A 17,661-nucleotide genomic window follows, 5' to 3' on the forward strand; every position below is an offset into this window, starting at 1 on the left:
GAAAAACGTAACATGGGGGTTCTACTGTATACACACTCATATCTATGCAATAGAAAGTGAGTGTATGCACAGATGAAGCCGCAGCCTGCCACACCCACTTCCCCATTGTAATGAACGGAGAGCCAAGTTCATCATCCTTTTCATACGTATCCAGTTCAGATTTATGTGCTTTATTTGTTGGCCACTTTCAGCCACCGTAATGTTCAAATTGAAATCTGCGGCAGCTGCCGGGCAGTTGTGTAATCCCCTCCTTGCAGAACGGCTAAGGCAGGAGACTGTAGTAGGTTGTTCACCTTTAAATTAACCGTTAGTATGATGTAGAGAGTGATATTCTGAGACAATTTGCCATTGTTTTTTATTTTTTTTATCATTTGTGGTTTTTGACTTATTTATAATTATTATTTGAGCTATTGTGGCATTAAGGAAAAACCTTTTTCACTGGTCAAAAAAGCACCCTCAATCCCCAAGGTCCTATTGAGGATAAAACAAAGTCAGAGGAATAAAATGAAAGGTGTATTTTAAGGCCAATGTGCTCAAAAAGTATATAATTTATCTAACATTATTCTCAAAGAAGAATCTCCTCACACCGATTTCCACTATTTTATCGAATTTCATGGTCTTCACGATTTAACAGTTCACAATTGTAGTACCGGCAAACTGCAGATATTTACGATATTGGGGTAAAACACAGAAAATGATGATCCAACTTTATACCTTATTACCGAATTGGAGAAGTATAACTCACTTTAACTCACAGCCTTCCTTGCTATTTCACGATTGGGGCAAGCGCCTATCATAACCTAGTAGTATATATTGGATTATTAAAATTTAAACGAGTGACCATCCACCTGGAGTAACTTGATGATTGTTTTTATGTAATTTTACTGATTATCTATTTTTTTGTGTTCCTGGCTGGCCAGATTTTAAGAATTCTGTTTGATAAATAAATTATATACATTTTGAACACATTGGTCTTAAAATACACCTTTAATTTATTCCTCTGATTTCGAGTTATTTAGCTTTTTATTCAGCTGTTCTCCAGTTTGCAGTTTCAGCCATTTGGTTGCTAGGGTCCAAATTCCCCTAGCAACCATGCATTAATTTGAATAAGAGACTGGGATATGAATAGCAGAGGCCTGAATAGAAAGACGAGTAATAAAAAGTAGCAATTAAAATACATGCTTAGCTTTACAGAGCATTTGTTTTTTAGATGGGGTCAGTGACCCCCCCCCCCCATTTGGAAGCTGGAAGTAAAAGGCAAATAATTTAAAATAAATAAATAAATAATGAAGACCAACTGTAAAGTTCCTAAGAATTAGACATTTTATAACATACTTATATAATGCAGTGTTGCCCTGCACTGGTAAAACTGCTGTTTGCTTCAGAAACACTACTATAGTTTATATAAATAAGCTGCTGTGTAGCCATGGGGGCAGCCATTCAAAGGAGAAAAACCTCAAGTTACACAGCAAATAGCAAATAAGCTCTGTCTGACTAATGGTGTTATCTGTTATCCATTAGTTAACCTGTGCCATATAGGCATTTTTCAATTTCCGCCATTGCTCCACAGCAGCTTGTTTATATGAACTATAGTAGTTTCTGAAGCAAACACATCAGTTTTACCAGTGCATGGCAACAGTACATTATATTTTCATTACTTTAAAACACTTAATTTTTGGTGTTACTGTTCCTTTAAATGTGTAGTGAGGAGTTGCGTAAATACAGATTGTATATACAGACATGCTGCATCCTGGCTAATGTGACTTGCGGAACTGCAGTGTGCTGTATTTAGGTAGAAAAAGGAATGTTCTCTCCATTTCTGATGTAGACATGAATGAGAAGTACGGCCCGGGGGTCAATTGCGTCCTGTTTTCAAATTTACTCCGGCCCTTAGCCTCCGTCATGAAATTATTAATAATGAGGCCCAGTGGTGGGCAGACGCCCTATGCAGGCCTAGCAGTCGCAGCGCTTGTTTAGCGTGTGCGAATTTGCGCTTGTGCGCACATTTGTGATATAGTTCGCATGCGTGAATTGAAGTTCCCGCCCATGCACAGAAGCGCAAAAAGCAAGAAGAAATGCAGAGTTGGGCAGAGAAGGGAACCGGACTTGGGGTAGGTGACAGACGAGGTATGTGCCTGGCGCCCTCCCAGCTTTGCGACCTAGGCACGTGCCTATTCTGCCTACCCCTAGCTCCGGCCCTGATGTGGCCCCCAGCACAGTGTGATCAGGAATCCCATAGCAGTAATATTAAGGCACATTAGTGGAATGATCTGCCAGCTGGTCTATACTGCTGCCTGTGTGCTGAAGGTGTTAGTAATAGACCCACAGTGGCACAGAGTGATGCACCGCTCTCGCACACTTCTTTAGGGCTGAAGGTGCAATAGACGTGCTGACGTGTCAGTACAGTAAATTAAAGACATATGCGAGAGCGGTGCATCACTACGTGTCTATTACTAACACCTTCAGCACAAAGGCAGCAGTATAGACCAACTGGCAGATCATTTCACTAATGTGCCTAAATATTACTGCTACGATTACTCAATTCCTTTAATTTAATGTTAATGGTTCAAAGAATGTCAGGCTGAATGGTCGGCCCCCACACATTTTCACCTCACCAAACCTGGCCCTCGTTGCAAAAAGTTTGGGCACCCCTGGTGTAGGGTGTGTGTGGCCGCTCGTATGGACGTTAAAAAGATAAGAGTCCGTCTCTGTGGATTTCATCAGTCACCCTACTGAATAACTAAAGCTCCCCATAGACGCAAAATTTTTTCCTCAGTTTCGCTGTATAATTCACACATGGCAAAATTCCTAATTTCGCCTCAAATCCATGGCTGATGATTAAATTTGCTCATCTATAGTTATGACTTACTTTTTATCTAATTAAAGACATTTATTTCTATTAATATATAGAGTCAAGATTTCCTTTTGCACATGCCACCTGGAAACAGTGGGTCTAAGCAGGAGACGGTGGGTGGAGGAAGAATGCTCGTCCGAGCGCAGACCATTCCATCCCCAGTTACCCTCAATAATTCCACGTCCCCTGACATAGCGTGTAGCTGTGACGCATGCAATGAACGCCGGTAAGAGATTATTCGTATTGTCAGAAATGTAAGGAATGCTTAGAAATACTTGTAATATTATTACATACACTTTTGCAGTTGAATAGTTTGTGCAGTTTAATAGTATGTGATATATATAGTGAATAAAGTACCCCCTTTTGTAAAATATAGGGATATTATAAGTTACCGAGGAGTTTCATGACCATATAAAAACACGAGGCCGAAGGTTTTTATACAGGTCATGGAACTCTGAGGTAACTTCTAATATCCTCATATTTTACAACTGGGGGTACTTTATTTATTATAATGCACAAATTTCAATGAGTCACGTGACAGAAATGACATCAGAACTCACCGTTTATAACTGATGACATCAGAACTCACTGTTTATAAGGATATAATTTACAGGATATTCATGGCTTTTGTGTATTATATATATATATAGATATATAGATATATAGATATATAAAAAATGTAATTCTTTGGAGTTTTGTTTATCATTGGCTGAGCTTTCTTTTAATATATAACATGCCTTGTGGAAAGTAGTGCTTCAGCAGTGACATAAAGTTTATTGGATTAACAGAAAATCTGCATCATAACAAAATTAGACAGGTGCATAAATTTGGGCACCCAACAGAGATATTACATCAATACTTAGTTGAGCTCCTTTTGCAAATGTAACAGCCTCTAGACGCCTCCTATAGCTTTTGATGTGTGTCTCAATGTGGCTATTTTTGACCATTCGTCCATACAAAATCTCTCCAGTTCAGTTAAATTTGATGGCTGCCGAGCATGGACAGTCTGCTTCAAATCATCCCATAGATTTTCCATGATATTCAAGTCGGGGGACTGTGACGGCCATTCCAGAATATCTTACTTGTCCCTCAGCATAAATGTCTTTGTAGATTTCAAAGTGTGTTTAGGGTCATTGTCTTGTTGGAATATCCAACCCCTGCGTAACCTCAACTTTGTGACTGATGCTTGAACATTATCCTGAAGAATTTGTTGATATTGAGTTGAATTCATCCGACACTCGACTTTAACAAGGGCCCCAGTAGTCCCTGAACTAGTCACACAGCCCCACAGCATGATGGGACCTCCACCAAATGTGACAGTAGGGAGCAGATGTTTTTCTTGGAATGTGGTGTTCTTTTTCCGCCATGCAAATCGCTTTTTGTTATGACCAAATAACTAAATTTTTGTCTCATCAGTCCAAAGCACTTTGTTCCAAAATGACTGTGACTTGTCTAAATGAGCTTTTACATACAACAAGCGACTCTGTTTTTGGCGTGAGTGCAGAAAGGGCTTCTTTCTCATCCCCCTGCCATACACATGTCTTTGTGCAAATTGCGCTGAATTGTAGAAAATGTACAGATACACCATCTGCAGCAAGATGTTCTTGCAGGTCTTCGGATGTGATCTTTGGGCTGTCTGTAACCATTCTCACAATCCTCCTGTATTTTTCTTGGCCTGCCAGACCTGGGTTTTACAGCAACTGTGCCTGTGGCCTTCCATTTCCTGATTACATTCCTTACAGTTAAAACTGACAGTTTAAACCTCTGAGATAGCTTTTTGTAGCCTTCCCCTAAACCATGAAGCTGAACAATCTTTGTTTTCAGATCTTTTGAGAGTTGCTTTGAGGATCCCATGCTGTCACTCTTCAGAGGAGAGTCAAACAGAAGCACAACTTGCAATTGGCCACCTTGAATACCTTTTCTCAGCAGTTACATGCATCAAATAGCAAAATGCCTACATTTTTGCACAGCCAGTTTTTCACATTTGGTTTAATTTCATACAACTGGGGAGGCACATTTATCAAAGGTCAAATTTGAATTTATGTGAGTTTATAAGAACTCCGTCAAACTCTCGAAATTTGACCAATCGAAATGTATTGAAAAAAAAAAATAGAATTTTTAAAACCCTGATGAATAAAATCGACCTGAAAACTCTAATCAAATTAGATTGAAATTTAAAAAAACTTGATTCGATTTTTTTTCCCGAAGGCTTCAAACAACTCCGAATTGATCCCTGGACTTCTCCCATTGACTCAAACAGCAATTCGGCAGGTTTAATTTGGCGAATAGTTGAATTCAAATTCTTAAAAGGCCAGAGTATGATAAATATCGAATTCTAATTTTTTAAAAAAAATTAATTTGACAGTTTTAACTAAGTAAAATTAGAAAATTCGAATTTGAATTTTCAATTCAACCTTGATAAATCTGCCCCATAGTGTCTGACTGTTAACAATACATGTGCAGTATACATACAGGAAGGTTTTACAATGCATTTTATTGGTGTTTGATTTGGTTTTGAAGCTTTCTGCCTTCTAAACTGGTTTAATTTTTGTGCATTGCAGGGAAATTTCAGCAGAGACTGAAAGGGAATCCCAGCAGCTCCAAAATTATTGGTCAGATGTTCGGTACATGATCCGCTGCATATACCGTCAAGCAGGAACCCCTTTGGCAGATGACCAGGACCAATCGCTAGTTCCAGATAAAGATGGGATGAAAGACTTGGTAGATAGGTAATTTGCTTTCAGGTTTCCTTCTTTATAATTCAGTGGGAGCTGATGTATTGAGAGAGGCTTTATGCAGAGATATAGGAATAGACCGTGAGTTTTTTTTTTTTTTTTTAAATGTATTGCTCAACTGATATTAGTTAGGAAGGCCTGTTTAGAATATATTGCTTTCTTTTAGGAACTACATGTATGGGATCCATTATCCAGAAACCTGTTATCCAGAAAGCTCCCATAAACCATTTTATCCAAATTATCCAAATTTTTACAAATGATTTCCTTTTTCTCTATAATAATAAAACAATGGCTTGTACTTGATACAACTAAGATATAATGAATCCTTATTGGAAGCAGAGCCAGCCTATTGGGTTTATTTAATATTTACACAACGAAGATGGTATGAAGATACACATTACAGAAAGATCCGTTATCCAGAAAACCCCTATTCCCGAAGCATAACAGATAACCTGGATAACAGGTCCCATTTCTGTACTACCTTGCTTTACGTAAACCACAAGCTTTTCTCCTCATGGGTCATAAATGCAATTTAACGCTGAGTGCAAAGATTCCTGCAAATTCCAGTCTCTCTGTTTTCCTAATACTTTCACACATTGTAAATATGTAGGTGTGCTGCATTACCCCCTACATTGGGAGTGCACATGTTGCCAAGCAACGGTATAGAACCCAGAAAGGAGTGTTAATAAGACTGTGGGAAGCAAGAGAGCACATAAGAACTTCTATCTATCTATCTATCTATCTATCTATATATATATATATATATATATATATATATATATATATATATATATATATATATATATATATATATATATATATTTTTATATATATATATATATTTATATTGAGAAGAAAGGAATTAACGTAAATTGGCGCTGGACTTCAAGTTCCTATTCAGTGTGGTTGACTCTTTATCCTACCTCATGGAAAGTGAAAAGGTTTAAAGCAGTGCTGTCCAACTTCTGTGGTACCGAGGGCCGGAATTTATATGGCCTACACAGTGGAGGGATGATAATGGAAGCCAGTGTTGACCACCCCCTGTTTTAAACCACACCCACGTTAAACCACACCCATGTTGCCACAAGATCATGTCCACATTAATGGTGGTAACACACCAAAAAACCAAATGGTTGGTGCTCACTGCAGGTATATCACTCAACATGCCTCATCCTTCCCTGTGGATAACACAGCAACCCCCAGCACCTTAGGGGCCCCTAACAATATTTTTCAAACACACCCAGAACAAATATAAGACTTATGTTCCACAGGCAGAGCAGAGCACACATGGGCAGAGTATGCAACACCTAAGGACCATAGAGCAGGCAGAGAATGGCACACACAGGGAGCATAGGGCAGGCAGATTATGGCACACACAGGGATCATAGGGAAGGAAGATTATGGCATACAAAGGGAGCATAGGGCAGGCAGAGTATGACGCACAGGGATCATACTGAAGGCAGAGTATAACACACACAGGCAGCATAGGGCAGGCAGAGTATGGCACACACAGGGGGAGCATAGGCAAGGCAGAATATGGCACACAGGGAGCATAGGGCAGGCAGAACAGAGCAGACAGCAGGGAAACCTATCAGGACCACTAAGATGTGCTACATACAGTGACAGTGCTGGTGCCCCTTCAGCAGTTTGTAGGAGTGTGAACAATGTGGGCAGTTTCAGTCTTTTCCTCGGGTAGAGCTGTTACAAGTGTGAACAATGCTGGTATTTTATATGTGTGAACAATACAGGGGATTACAATCTGAATTCAGGTTTAAACAATGCAGGGGCCAGTTAACCTCCGTAATGATACCTTTTAAATCTTACACAAAGTAGGCAGAGACAGCAGGCATATGGGGGACACACAATGGGGTCTGTGGGCAAGTTGGACAGCCCTGGTTAAAGGAACAGTTCAGTGTAAAAATAAAAACTGGGTAAATAGACAGGCTGTGCAAAATAAATAATGTTTCTAATATAGTTAGTTAGCCAAAAATGTAATGTATAAAGGCTGGAGTGACCGGATGCGTAACATAATAGAACACAACATCCTGCTTTTCAGCTCTTTTAAGGGGGCCTGCATGAGACATAACTATTCAGTGAGTTTGCAATTGATCCTCCGCATTCAGCTCAGATTCAAAAACAGCAGTTATGTCCCATGTGCTCCCCTCAAGTCATTGATTGGTTACTACCTGGTAACCAATCAGTGGAAACCAAGAGAGCTGCAAAGCAGGAAGTAGTGTTCTGGCTATTATGTTACACATCCAGTCACCCCAGCCTTTATACATTACATTTTTGCCAAACGAACTATTTTAGAAACATGTTTTACTTTGCACATAACGCATATACTTGAGTATAAGCCGAGTTTTTCAGCATCCAAAATGTGCTGAAAAAGTCTACCTCGGCTTATACTTGAGTCAGTGGGCAGTAGCTGAGATTGCAGTCACTTTTAATCATTCCTATACCAACAGTTCGCTTGGGGAGAGACTGCAATATCCCACAGCGCCCTCTGTTGGTTATATGAAAGAATAACTGTGCGCCCTCTGTTGGTTATATGAAAGAATAACCGTGACTGCAATATCACACAGCGCCATCTGTTGGTTATATGAAAGAATAACAGTGACTGCAATATCACACAGCATCCTCTGTTGGTTGTATGAAAGAATAACTGTGCGCCCTCTGTTGGTTATATGAAAGAATAAGTGACTGCAATATCACACAGCGCCACCTGTTGGTTATATGAAAGAATAACAGTGCGCCCTCTGTTGGTTATATGAAAGATTAACAGTGACTGCAATATCCCACAGCGCCCTCTGTTGGTTATATGAAAGATTAACAGTGACTGCAATATCACACAGCGCCCTCTGTTGGTTATATGAAAGAATAACAGTGATGGCAATATCATACAGTGCCCTCTGTTGGTTATATGAAAGATTAACAGTGATGGCAATATCAAACAGCACCCTCTGCACATGGTACTGGGACAGTGGGACAATGCACACAGTAATCCATTTGGCGATTCTCTGTCACCATCAACTTTGCAAAGAAGTCCGGTTGATCACTGGGGGGGTCGCTTTGGCGGAATGTGCGCTGCTGGGAGACAGGGCTGTAGTTGTATCTAGGCTTATACTCGAGTCAATAAGTTTTCCCAGTTTTCGTAGGTAAAATTAGGTACCTCGGCTTATACTCGGTCGGCTTATACTCGAGTATATACGGTACTATCTATTTACCTAGTTTTTATTTTTACACTGAACAATTCGTTTAAATCAGTGCTAGCATGTAATGGCCATACCTTTATTTCAATATTAAACACTGTAGAAATGCTTCTTTTCACCCACGCTCACTCAAACACATAGGGCTTCCAAACCGACTGCACATTTATTTCTAAAACTTAGCAAGGAATTGTATCGCACATGGAAAATGCTATCACTCGCTTTATAGGATATATAACATGTTTGCCATCAACCTGCAGGCGTGACTTTATCTGGTTGCAGATGCAGTAAAACCCCCATTTTAAATTTTTCAGGGGACCAGAAAAAAATGGTGTTAAGTCGAGGAAAATGTAAAATCAGGGAAATGTATTATGTATAATATATAGGTGGGACCACAAAACAACAATGTAAAATGAGGGAAAACTTAATATCAGGTGATGTAAAACTGAAGTTCCGCTGTTTGATCTTATCCTGTTATAACTTTCCCTGCCTAGGTTGTGTGAAAGAGACCCATATCAACTGTACCAGCGGCTAGAGCAGCAAGCTCGAGAGTATGTATTGGAAATGAAAGTCCGTTTACTCAAGCATTTGTCCATAGGTTTTAAGGTCAATTCCACTATCCAGGGCCCTCCACAAGCCCATCAGTTTATCTCGCTGCTCCTTGAAGAATACAGCGCTCTTTGTCAAGCAGCATGCACAATCGGCACCTTTCTTGTCACTCTGGTGAGGGTGAAATTCCATTATCCTTGTTCTAAATCTATACTGAGATGAACTTTGAAAAGAGATTTCACATTCTTTCCACACCAATTTGTTTCCTTAAACACAGGAAAATGAACATTTAAAGAAATTCCAAGTGACGTGGGAATTGCACAATAAGCACCTATTTGAAAATCTAGTGTTTTCTGAACCGCTGCTACAAAACAGTTTGCCGGCACTGGTTTCACAGTTAAGGTAATTTGGATTTTGTTTTTATTACTATGCAGTTGCAGGAATATTGGCTGAACTGAAGGACCCCAGCCATTCTATCACACTCTCAAAATGTACCTGTGTCCCCCATGTTGTCATTACATCCTGGCTATTGAAGTCCAAGGGCATGCTCTCTGGAAGCCATGAGCACCTTGCCTTTTGGTGGGTTTGCTCCATCTAACTGTATGTGAAGCAGCCAGAAATGGTGCTCACCAATCTTGCTATACTGCTTAAAGGGCATGTAAAGGCAAAAAAATAAAATCCAATTTTTACTTTCATTAATGAAAAAGAAACCTATCTCCAATATACTTTAATTAAAAAAATTTGTACCATTTTTATAAGAAACCTGACTGTATGCAGTGAAATTCATTTACTGCTGTGGATAGGAATTGTCAGACGGTCCCTAACTGCTGAGCAGGGAAACAATAATACTTATGAACAGCAGGGGGAGCCCCCGCCTTACTTCCCAGCCATGCAGAACTCAAGCAGCTTTGTTTGTTTCCCTGTAGAGCAGTCGGCGACTGAGTAGAGATTTGTATTGGATCTTATTTTTGCCTTTACATTCCCTTTACTGTTTCCAATTCCAGCAGCAGGAACAAAGGTCATGGAGCCAGATTTAAACAGATAAACTGGGATTCTATTTGGAGGATTATTTTGCTGCAGCCACTGGTTCTGCAGAGTTAGAGAAAGTTTGTATTAAACAATACAAAAACTATAAAATCCACATTAGATTACATGACAACACAGGACCCAGTGCAGTCTGTATATTCTGATTATTAATCAGTCTTGTTGTATCGGCTTCTGGCAGATATTATTTGACTTGTGCTGTTTTGATAATTCATGACGATCCCTAAGCAGCCCATACGACACTGAGCATGTGCACAGTCTTAGTCTTGCAAAGATGTTTAACAAAGTTACAAGATGGTGACCCCCTGTGGCCAACTTTGAAAGCTTAAATCATTTGTTTGATTAGGCTTGTGGTGCAGTAAGTTCATGTTTATATTTAGTATACAAAATACAGCATTTCTACCCTTATTCTATTTTAGACTTTACTTCCCCTTTAAAAGTTTGGTTGGGGCGCATCTTGGAAGTTTGATTGAGTAGTTGGGGAGAATGACATCCTTTACTTCTCTTTTAATGGATTCTTCCATCTTCCATCTCCGGAATGTTTGAGTACCTACCCATTGCACATCACATTTTGTGGTTGAGTGGTTGCCAAGTATAATTAGAATTCTGGTCTGTAATAACTTCTCTGTAGTTTTAATCGTTCTATAAAACAGTATAGTCTTGTTCACATTGGTTATCCTTTTCCATAGGCTCGGAACAGCCTCCCATGATTCTTACAGTGAAGATATGTACAGTACCTTGCTTCAAAGGTATCACCAGGTGGAACAGGAAATGAATCAAATTTCCGAAGAATGGCTGGAGTGTCAGAAAAGAATTGATAACTATGTGGATGAGCAGGTAAGAAGATGCAGGAGCCCTCTATTGCAGCAATGCAAATACATAGTGTGTCAATTTATAAAGGGTCCTGAATATAATATAATATTATATCATCAATTATGACATCTCGTTGTATAAGCTGAATGCTGCTGATTTGCTTTTTGACTGTATGACTTCATCTAGGAAGCTGCATTATCTAGGTATATCATACCTTTCATTAGCTGACCGTATTGTAATTATGACACTTTAAGGCCATAATGACCAGCGTGTGAAAGTCTGAAATGGTATGCAGTGAAAAGGCATAGGGAAGGCAGAGTATGACACACACAGGAAACATAGTGCGGGCAGAGTATGACACGCATAGGGAAGGCAGAGTATGACACGCATAGGGAAGGCAGAGTATGGCACGCGCCGGCAAGAGTATGGCACGCGCCGGCAAGAGTATGGCACGCGCCGGCAAGAGTATGGCACGCGCCGGCAAGAGTATGGCACGCGCCGGCAAGAGTAAGGCACGCGCCGGCAAGAGTACGGCACGCGCCGGCAAGAGTACGGCACGCGCCGGCAAGAGTACGGCACACGCCGGCAAGAGTACGGCACACGCCGGCAAGAGTACGGCACACGCCGGCAGCATAGGGAAGGCAGAGCACGGCACACGCCGGCAGCATAGGGAAGGCAGAGCACGGCACACGCCGGCAGCATAGGGAAGGCAGAGCACGGCACACGCCGGCAGCATAGGGAAGGCAGAGTATGGCAGGAGACACCTATCAGGACCACTGTACCAAATACAGTGTCACAATGTTGCTGCCCCTCCAGCAGTTTGTATGAGTGTGAACAATAGAGGTGTTACAAGTGTGAACAATAGAGGTGTTACAAGTGTGAACAATAGAGGTGTTACAAGTGTGAACAATAGAGGTGTTACAAGTGTGAACAATAGAGGTGTTACAAGTGTGAACAATAGAGGTGTTACAAGTGTGAACAATACAGGGGATTACAGGCTGAATTTGAGGTTTAAACAATGCAGGAACTCTGATACCTTTTAAAGCTTACACATGGTAAGCAGACACAGCAGGCAGACTTTCATGTGGGGGGGGGGCATCCCTGATCTAGGAGATAACGTTATATTAAAGAAGGAACATGTCATCCTGCCCTAGATGTGTGCAGAGAATCCATGATATCATTGGGCAGCTCATAGCTGTTGGCTGCATAACTTTTTATCCTGGTGAAGTCAACACCTATCCTGCTGATATCTAACTTTAGTCAAAGGGCCAGCTTTAACCCATGCCATTTTGTTAAGAGGATTGACTCCATTAAAATGTAATGCCATGTTTAACAAAAAACCTCTTTACTTTTGATTTCAGATGGCTTTAAAAACCAAACAAAGGATGCTAAAAGAAGACTGGGAGTTTTTTAAACAAAGACGATTTATAGAAGAACAGGTTAGTTGGCCTTTATTTGTCTGCTTTGTGTTAAAACTTAAAGGAACAGTAACGCCAAATGATTAGTGTTTTAAAGTAATGAAAATATCATGTAGTATTGCCCTGCACTGGTAAAACTGGTTTGTTTGCTTTAGTAACACTACTATAGTTTATATAAACAAGATGCTGTGTAGCAATGGTGGAAATTGAAAAAAAGACTAAATGGCGCAGGTTAAATAGTGGATAACGGATAACACCATTATGTTCTACAGAGCTTATCTGCTGTGTAACCTGAGCCTTTTCTCCTTTGAATGGCTGCCCCCATTGCTACACAATAGTAATGTTTCTGAAGCAAACACACCCATTTTACCAGTGCAGTGCAATGCTAAATTATATTTTTATTACTTTTAATCACTTAATTTTTTGATGTTACTTTTCCTTTAAGCCAATGGTAGGGCCACAGTGTAATGTAGCGTGAAAGTGTCTGGTGACCTACAGACGCGACTGTGATAATGTTCTCTGTTTACTTGCCTATTTTAGATGTCACAATTATAAAGCCAAAATACATATGCCAAGACACAAATAATAGTATATTTATCACCCGGTTTTATTTAAAATAACCCAATTATTAATGCAGAGTTGGAAATAGTTTTGCCATTTAGACCCTTTTTCCTATTAAAAAAAAAAAGTGTAAGGCTATAATATTTTGTACTCACAGAAAATTCTAATTCTCCTTATTTGCTTTAAAGTGGACCCGTCACCCAGACACAAAAATCTGTATAATAAAAGTCCTTTTCAAATTAAACATGAAATCCAATTTCAATTTTTTATTAAAGCATTCATAGCTGTTGTAAACTCATTTAAGAATCTCAGCTGTCAATCAAATATTGTCTGCCCCGCCTCTATGCCTAGGCATAGAGGTGGGGCAGACAAATGCTTTCACTTTCCATTCAGCACTTCCTAGATGTCACTGCTCTCCCCACATTCCCCCGTTCTCTTCACCATTTAATTGTGTAGCCAGGGCCTGGGGATGGACATCAGGTCCCCCATTCTGGTGCACAAACAAGATTCTGAGATGATACAAGACTTGTCTTAATAACAGTGTCCACAAAATGGCTCCTGCCTGCTTGCTATAATTATGAATTCCCAGACTGAAGGAAACAAGATTCAAATAATTTATATAGTGTAATTAAAGTTCATTTTGCTTGACTAATGTGATAAAATAGGATTTTGAATAATTTTTTTGGGTGACCAGCAATACTGCTTGGCTAAGGTAAACATTACAAGTCTAACAAAGGTAACAGGGAATTGCAGAGAATTGCAGCAGCTCCAGCTGTTAAATAACACTAGGTATACTGATAGTCTATATGAATAATGCCATGGACTGTGCGTTTACTGGCAGGCCCCCCAACAGCTTTGGGGTCTCTGTGTCTGTTAAAAACTTGTGTAGGTGTCATCGGCAAGTAATCCATTATTGGATTCTGGACAGAGTCTGCTGCAATTGCAGATGTATGTAATGTAGTCCGTGATTATTCTTAGACCAATTGCAACTGGCTGTTCTATTTTTTTTACTTGCCTTTCTTTCTGAGCTTAGTGACATCCAGCAACCTGTTGGTAGATTAAGTTCTTATTTTTCTGCAACCTTATTTTATTACCATTATGGGACAGTTGCAGGCCCAGCAACTCTCACTATCTTAAAGGACAAGGAGTGGCTAAAATTAAAATGAAGTAAGCTTTATCAGAAAGGTCTATATAAATACACCAGTAAACCATCAAAGTAATGCTGCTCTGACTCCTCTATCAAAAGAAACACCACATTTCTTTCCTTCTATTGTGTACACATAGACTTCTGTATCAGACTTCCTGTTTTCAGCATAAACCTTCAGGGCTAGGGCTTGAGCATGCTCAGTTTGCTTCTTTCTCACCCTTCCCTCCCTGATGTAATCTGAGCCCAGAGCTATGAGTGAGCAGATAGACTCAGGCAGGAAGTGATGTCACACCAAGCTAATATGGCAGCTGCTATCCTAAACAAAGAGCGAGCTTCAAGTGCTGTTTACTCAGGTATAGTAAAGCATTCTGCAGAATAAATATAGTGTTAGAGCTTGCACTATTATTGCTAATGTATTGGCAATAAACTGCTTTGGTAGCACCTTCTCCTTTAAGTTAAAGCCCAAAGGCAATTTTAATTCTGTTCTTTAGTTAGCCATTAAAATATCACCACGTGAACTTATCTGTGCAGCTAATGTATAGCTTTCTATGTATCACATGGTAGCTAACAGAAGGGATGCTTGTAGCTTGGAACTTGGAGGTCATAGCTAGGACTCAGGGCAGTTCTTGTAACTCTAGTGCTTTCATATGTATTATGTGTGTATAGTGGCATGCCTGGCTAGAATGAAGGTGTTTACTTATTTCAGGAAAATCTGCTCCCTGTTCTTGTTTAATTGCCATCATATTGTACCACTGCTCCCAAAATCCAATCAAAATGAGTTCAGTAATACGCAGAGGGTCTGCAGGAAGTCCTGTCCTTGGTGTTAGTTCCATTACTTCCATTATAGTGACTTAGCTGTGCCTTCTCTTTTCAGTTAAATAACAAGAAAACTGGGGAGAATAACTTCACAGACAAAATGAGGCACATGCTGTCAACACGGATGTGCATGTCAGACTGTCCAAATTGCAACTACAGAAGAAGGTGAGTCTGTCCTTTCACATGCAAAGCTTCTTACAACTAGTGTCAGCATATAAACGCTGATTTCTGAGTTTGGGCGCTTTGTCTTTATGATACTGAAGATTTGAGGAGGTGCTTTTACATGATGCTTTTTATCGCTTTGGTTCTGTGGCTGAATGACGTGTATACCAATGTTTTCATATGCTTGAAAATATATTCTGTGGGGAAGTGCAAACGAGAAAACTCCTGGTGCAGAATATCCAGATACATGTGTGCTCCGTAAAAAGTGCAAACACACATCCACTGTGTCAGTATGGTAACCCCACTAATAAAGGTAACCCCACTAATAAAGGCAACAAGAAACCTCTCTGGAGAGAATACTAACTCGATTTAAGAGGTATATAGGCCAAACACAGTTAGTTAAATCTTTACAACCTTGCCTAAAACAAAGATAGGAACGCCATACTGTGAAGTAGAATCCTGCAGCAGGTCAGGTACCCACAGGTTACCCACAAAAAAAAAAATTGGGTACCCTGTGGAATGAGGGTAGGCTTTTCAGGTGTGGTATAGATGCGGGTCTGCAGGTTGGGTTGCGGCTCTCTTCCTGCTGCCGTTCTCTTCCTGCTGCAGTTCTCTTCCTGCTGCAGTTCTCTTCCTGCTGCAGTTCTCTTCCTGCTGCAGTTCTCTTCCTGCTGCAGTTCTCTTCCTGCTGCTTTCCCTATACTCATCCCCCCTCCCGTCTGACTTCCGGCACAGCTCTCTTACATCACACGGCACGCTTCTGTCCATCTCAACTACCGGCCACTTTTGATGATGAATATGGAAGCTCCAGATCCAAGGTAGTTCTGGGGTGCCTGTCCCCTGAATTCAGCATCGGAGCCAGAAAGAAAAGGAAAAAAAAAATTCTAAGATATTTAATATAAAGAAACCTTAAAGTAAGACGTTTTAGTACTGTTCGGTATCTATTGCTACAATGTTTTTGCAACTTTTAATCGACACTGTTTCACAACTTTTAAATGATTGTTACAATGTATTCACAATTTAAATGATATATAGTATCTTTTATGGCTCACTGTATAGTTATAAGGCACAAATTTCACTGTTTTATTTGTAAACACCGAAATGTTTTACTGTGCATTATGGATAATTTGGAGGTGACTGATCATGGCCCCTCCTCTTCTTAACGGTATTTAAACACGTGTTGGTAATGTTAATGAAAGGGTCATAAGGGCCCGAAACGTTGCCTTGAGGCACTTTAAATACTCACTTTTTTCAAGTGCTGCGGTTTTTGTTGATCTGTATTTAATTGCCCTGGCAGGGGGTACAGCGTGCACCTGGGGTTACAAAGCGATTACCTACTCTTGAAGCACACATGAATTGAATCAACTACCGGTCACTTCCGGTTTTCAACAACACCACTTCCGGTTTGATGGTGGTTGAGGGTCGGATTGCGGATAAGGCTGTTTCAGGTCCGGGTCGTGTAGCGGTTCAAAGTGGGTAAATTTGCGGGTTGGGTTGTGGGCTGCGGGTTCGAGTCGCGTCCGGGTCTTAGAAATTGTTTCCGCACAGGACTCTAGTGAAGTATAGCTTTTTAATTGTTGATAAAAGAGCCTCCTACTGGGTATACTCTACACATTTCACATGGTGTGCCACACTTGCTTATATCCTCCTGAGGAAGCGTGAAATGCGTAGAGGAATAAATATTGTGGACTTGGACTAAACATTTGTTGAATGCTGTTTTAATTTGAATTTTGTGAGCATACCCAGTTGGGGGCTCTGTTATCAACAATTAAAAAAGCTATACTTCACGATATCTTTATTTTATCCAAGGTTGTGAAGATTGAACTAACTGTGTTTGGCCTATATACCTTTTAAATCTGGTGAGTAGGTATTCTCTCCAGAGATGTTTCTTGTTACCTTTACTAGTGGGGTTACTATAGTGGATGTGTTTTTGCACTTTTTACTGAGCACATACATATCTGGATATTCTGCACCATTAGTTTTCTTGTTTGCACTTCCCCGCAGAATATATTTCCAAGCCTATGTGTTAGTCCTGCAAGGTGGACACGTTTGGTGGGAGCTGCAATCAAGCACTAACACCTAGAATACAGCACTGAAGGGACTTTTTTGCATTCAATTTTCATATATGCGTATTGTTTTTAGCTACGGGTTGCTCTGACCAAACACAGGAGCTCAAAAGGTCTGAAAGCTTCTGTGGTAGCCTCTGTCAGCCATCTTGTACTATACGGTTTAAAAATTATTTCGGAGCAATGTCCCTTTATTCTACATTGTTTTTAAACTGGAATTAAATCATCTCTGCTGTAAAAGGTTATTTTAGCTCTGACATTTTGAACTTGGAAGTCATTTTCTCTTTCTA

The 17,661-nt window shown here is 40.1% G+C and overlaps 1 protein-coding gene across 5 annotated transcripts in view; it reads left to right on the forward strand.

Annotated features, from left to right (window-relative positions):
- fam193a.S (family with sequence similarity 193 member A S homeolog) overlaps nt 1-17,661 on the forward strand; it is a 56,379-nt gene that overhangs the window by 19,348 nt on the left and 19,370 nt on the right. For all 5 annotated transcript variants that reach the window (XM_018243013.2, XM_018243014.2, XM_018243012.2 and 2 more), the window contains 7 exons: nt 2,911-3,080; nt 5,416-5,583; nt 9,290-9,518; nt 9,622-9,746; nt 11,078-11,225; nt 12,563-12,640; nt 15,202-15,308. In XM_018243013.2, the coding sequence (XP_018098502.1) occupies nt 2,911-3,080; nt 5,416-5,583; nt 9,290-9,518; nt 9,622-9,746; nt 11,078-11,225; nt 12,563-12,640; nt 15,202-15,308 (1,025 nt within the window). The remainder of the gene's footprint in view (nt 1-2,910; nt 3,081-5,415; nt 5,584-9,289; nt 9,519-9,621; nt 9,747-11,077; nt 11,226-12,562; nt 12,641-15,201; nt 15,309-17,661) is intronic.

This window comes from Xenopus laevis, chromosome 1S (genome assembly GCF_017654675.1).
Source record: "Xenopus laevis strain J_2021 chromosome 1S, Xenopus_laevis_v10.1, whole genome shotgun sequence".
Lineage (NCBI taxonomy): Eukaryota > Metazoa > Chordata > Amphibia > Anura > Pipidae > Xenopus > Xenopus laevis.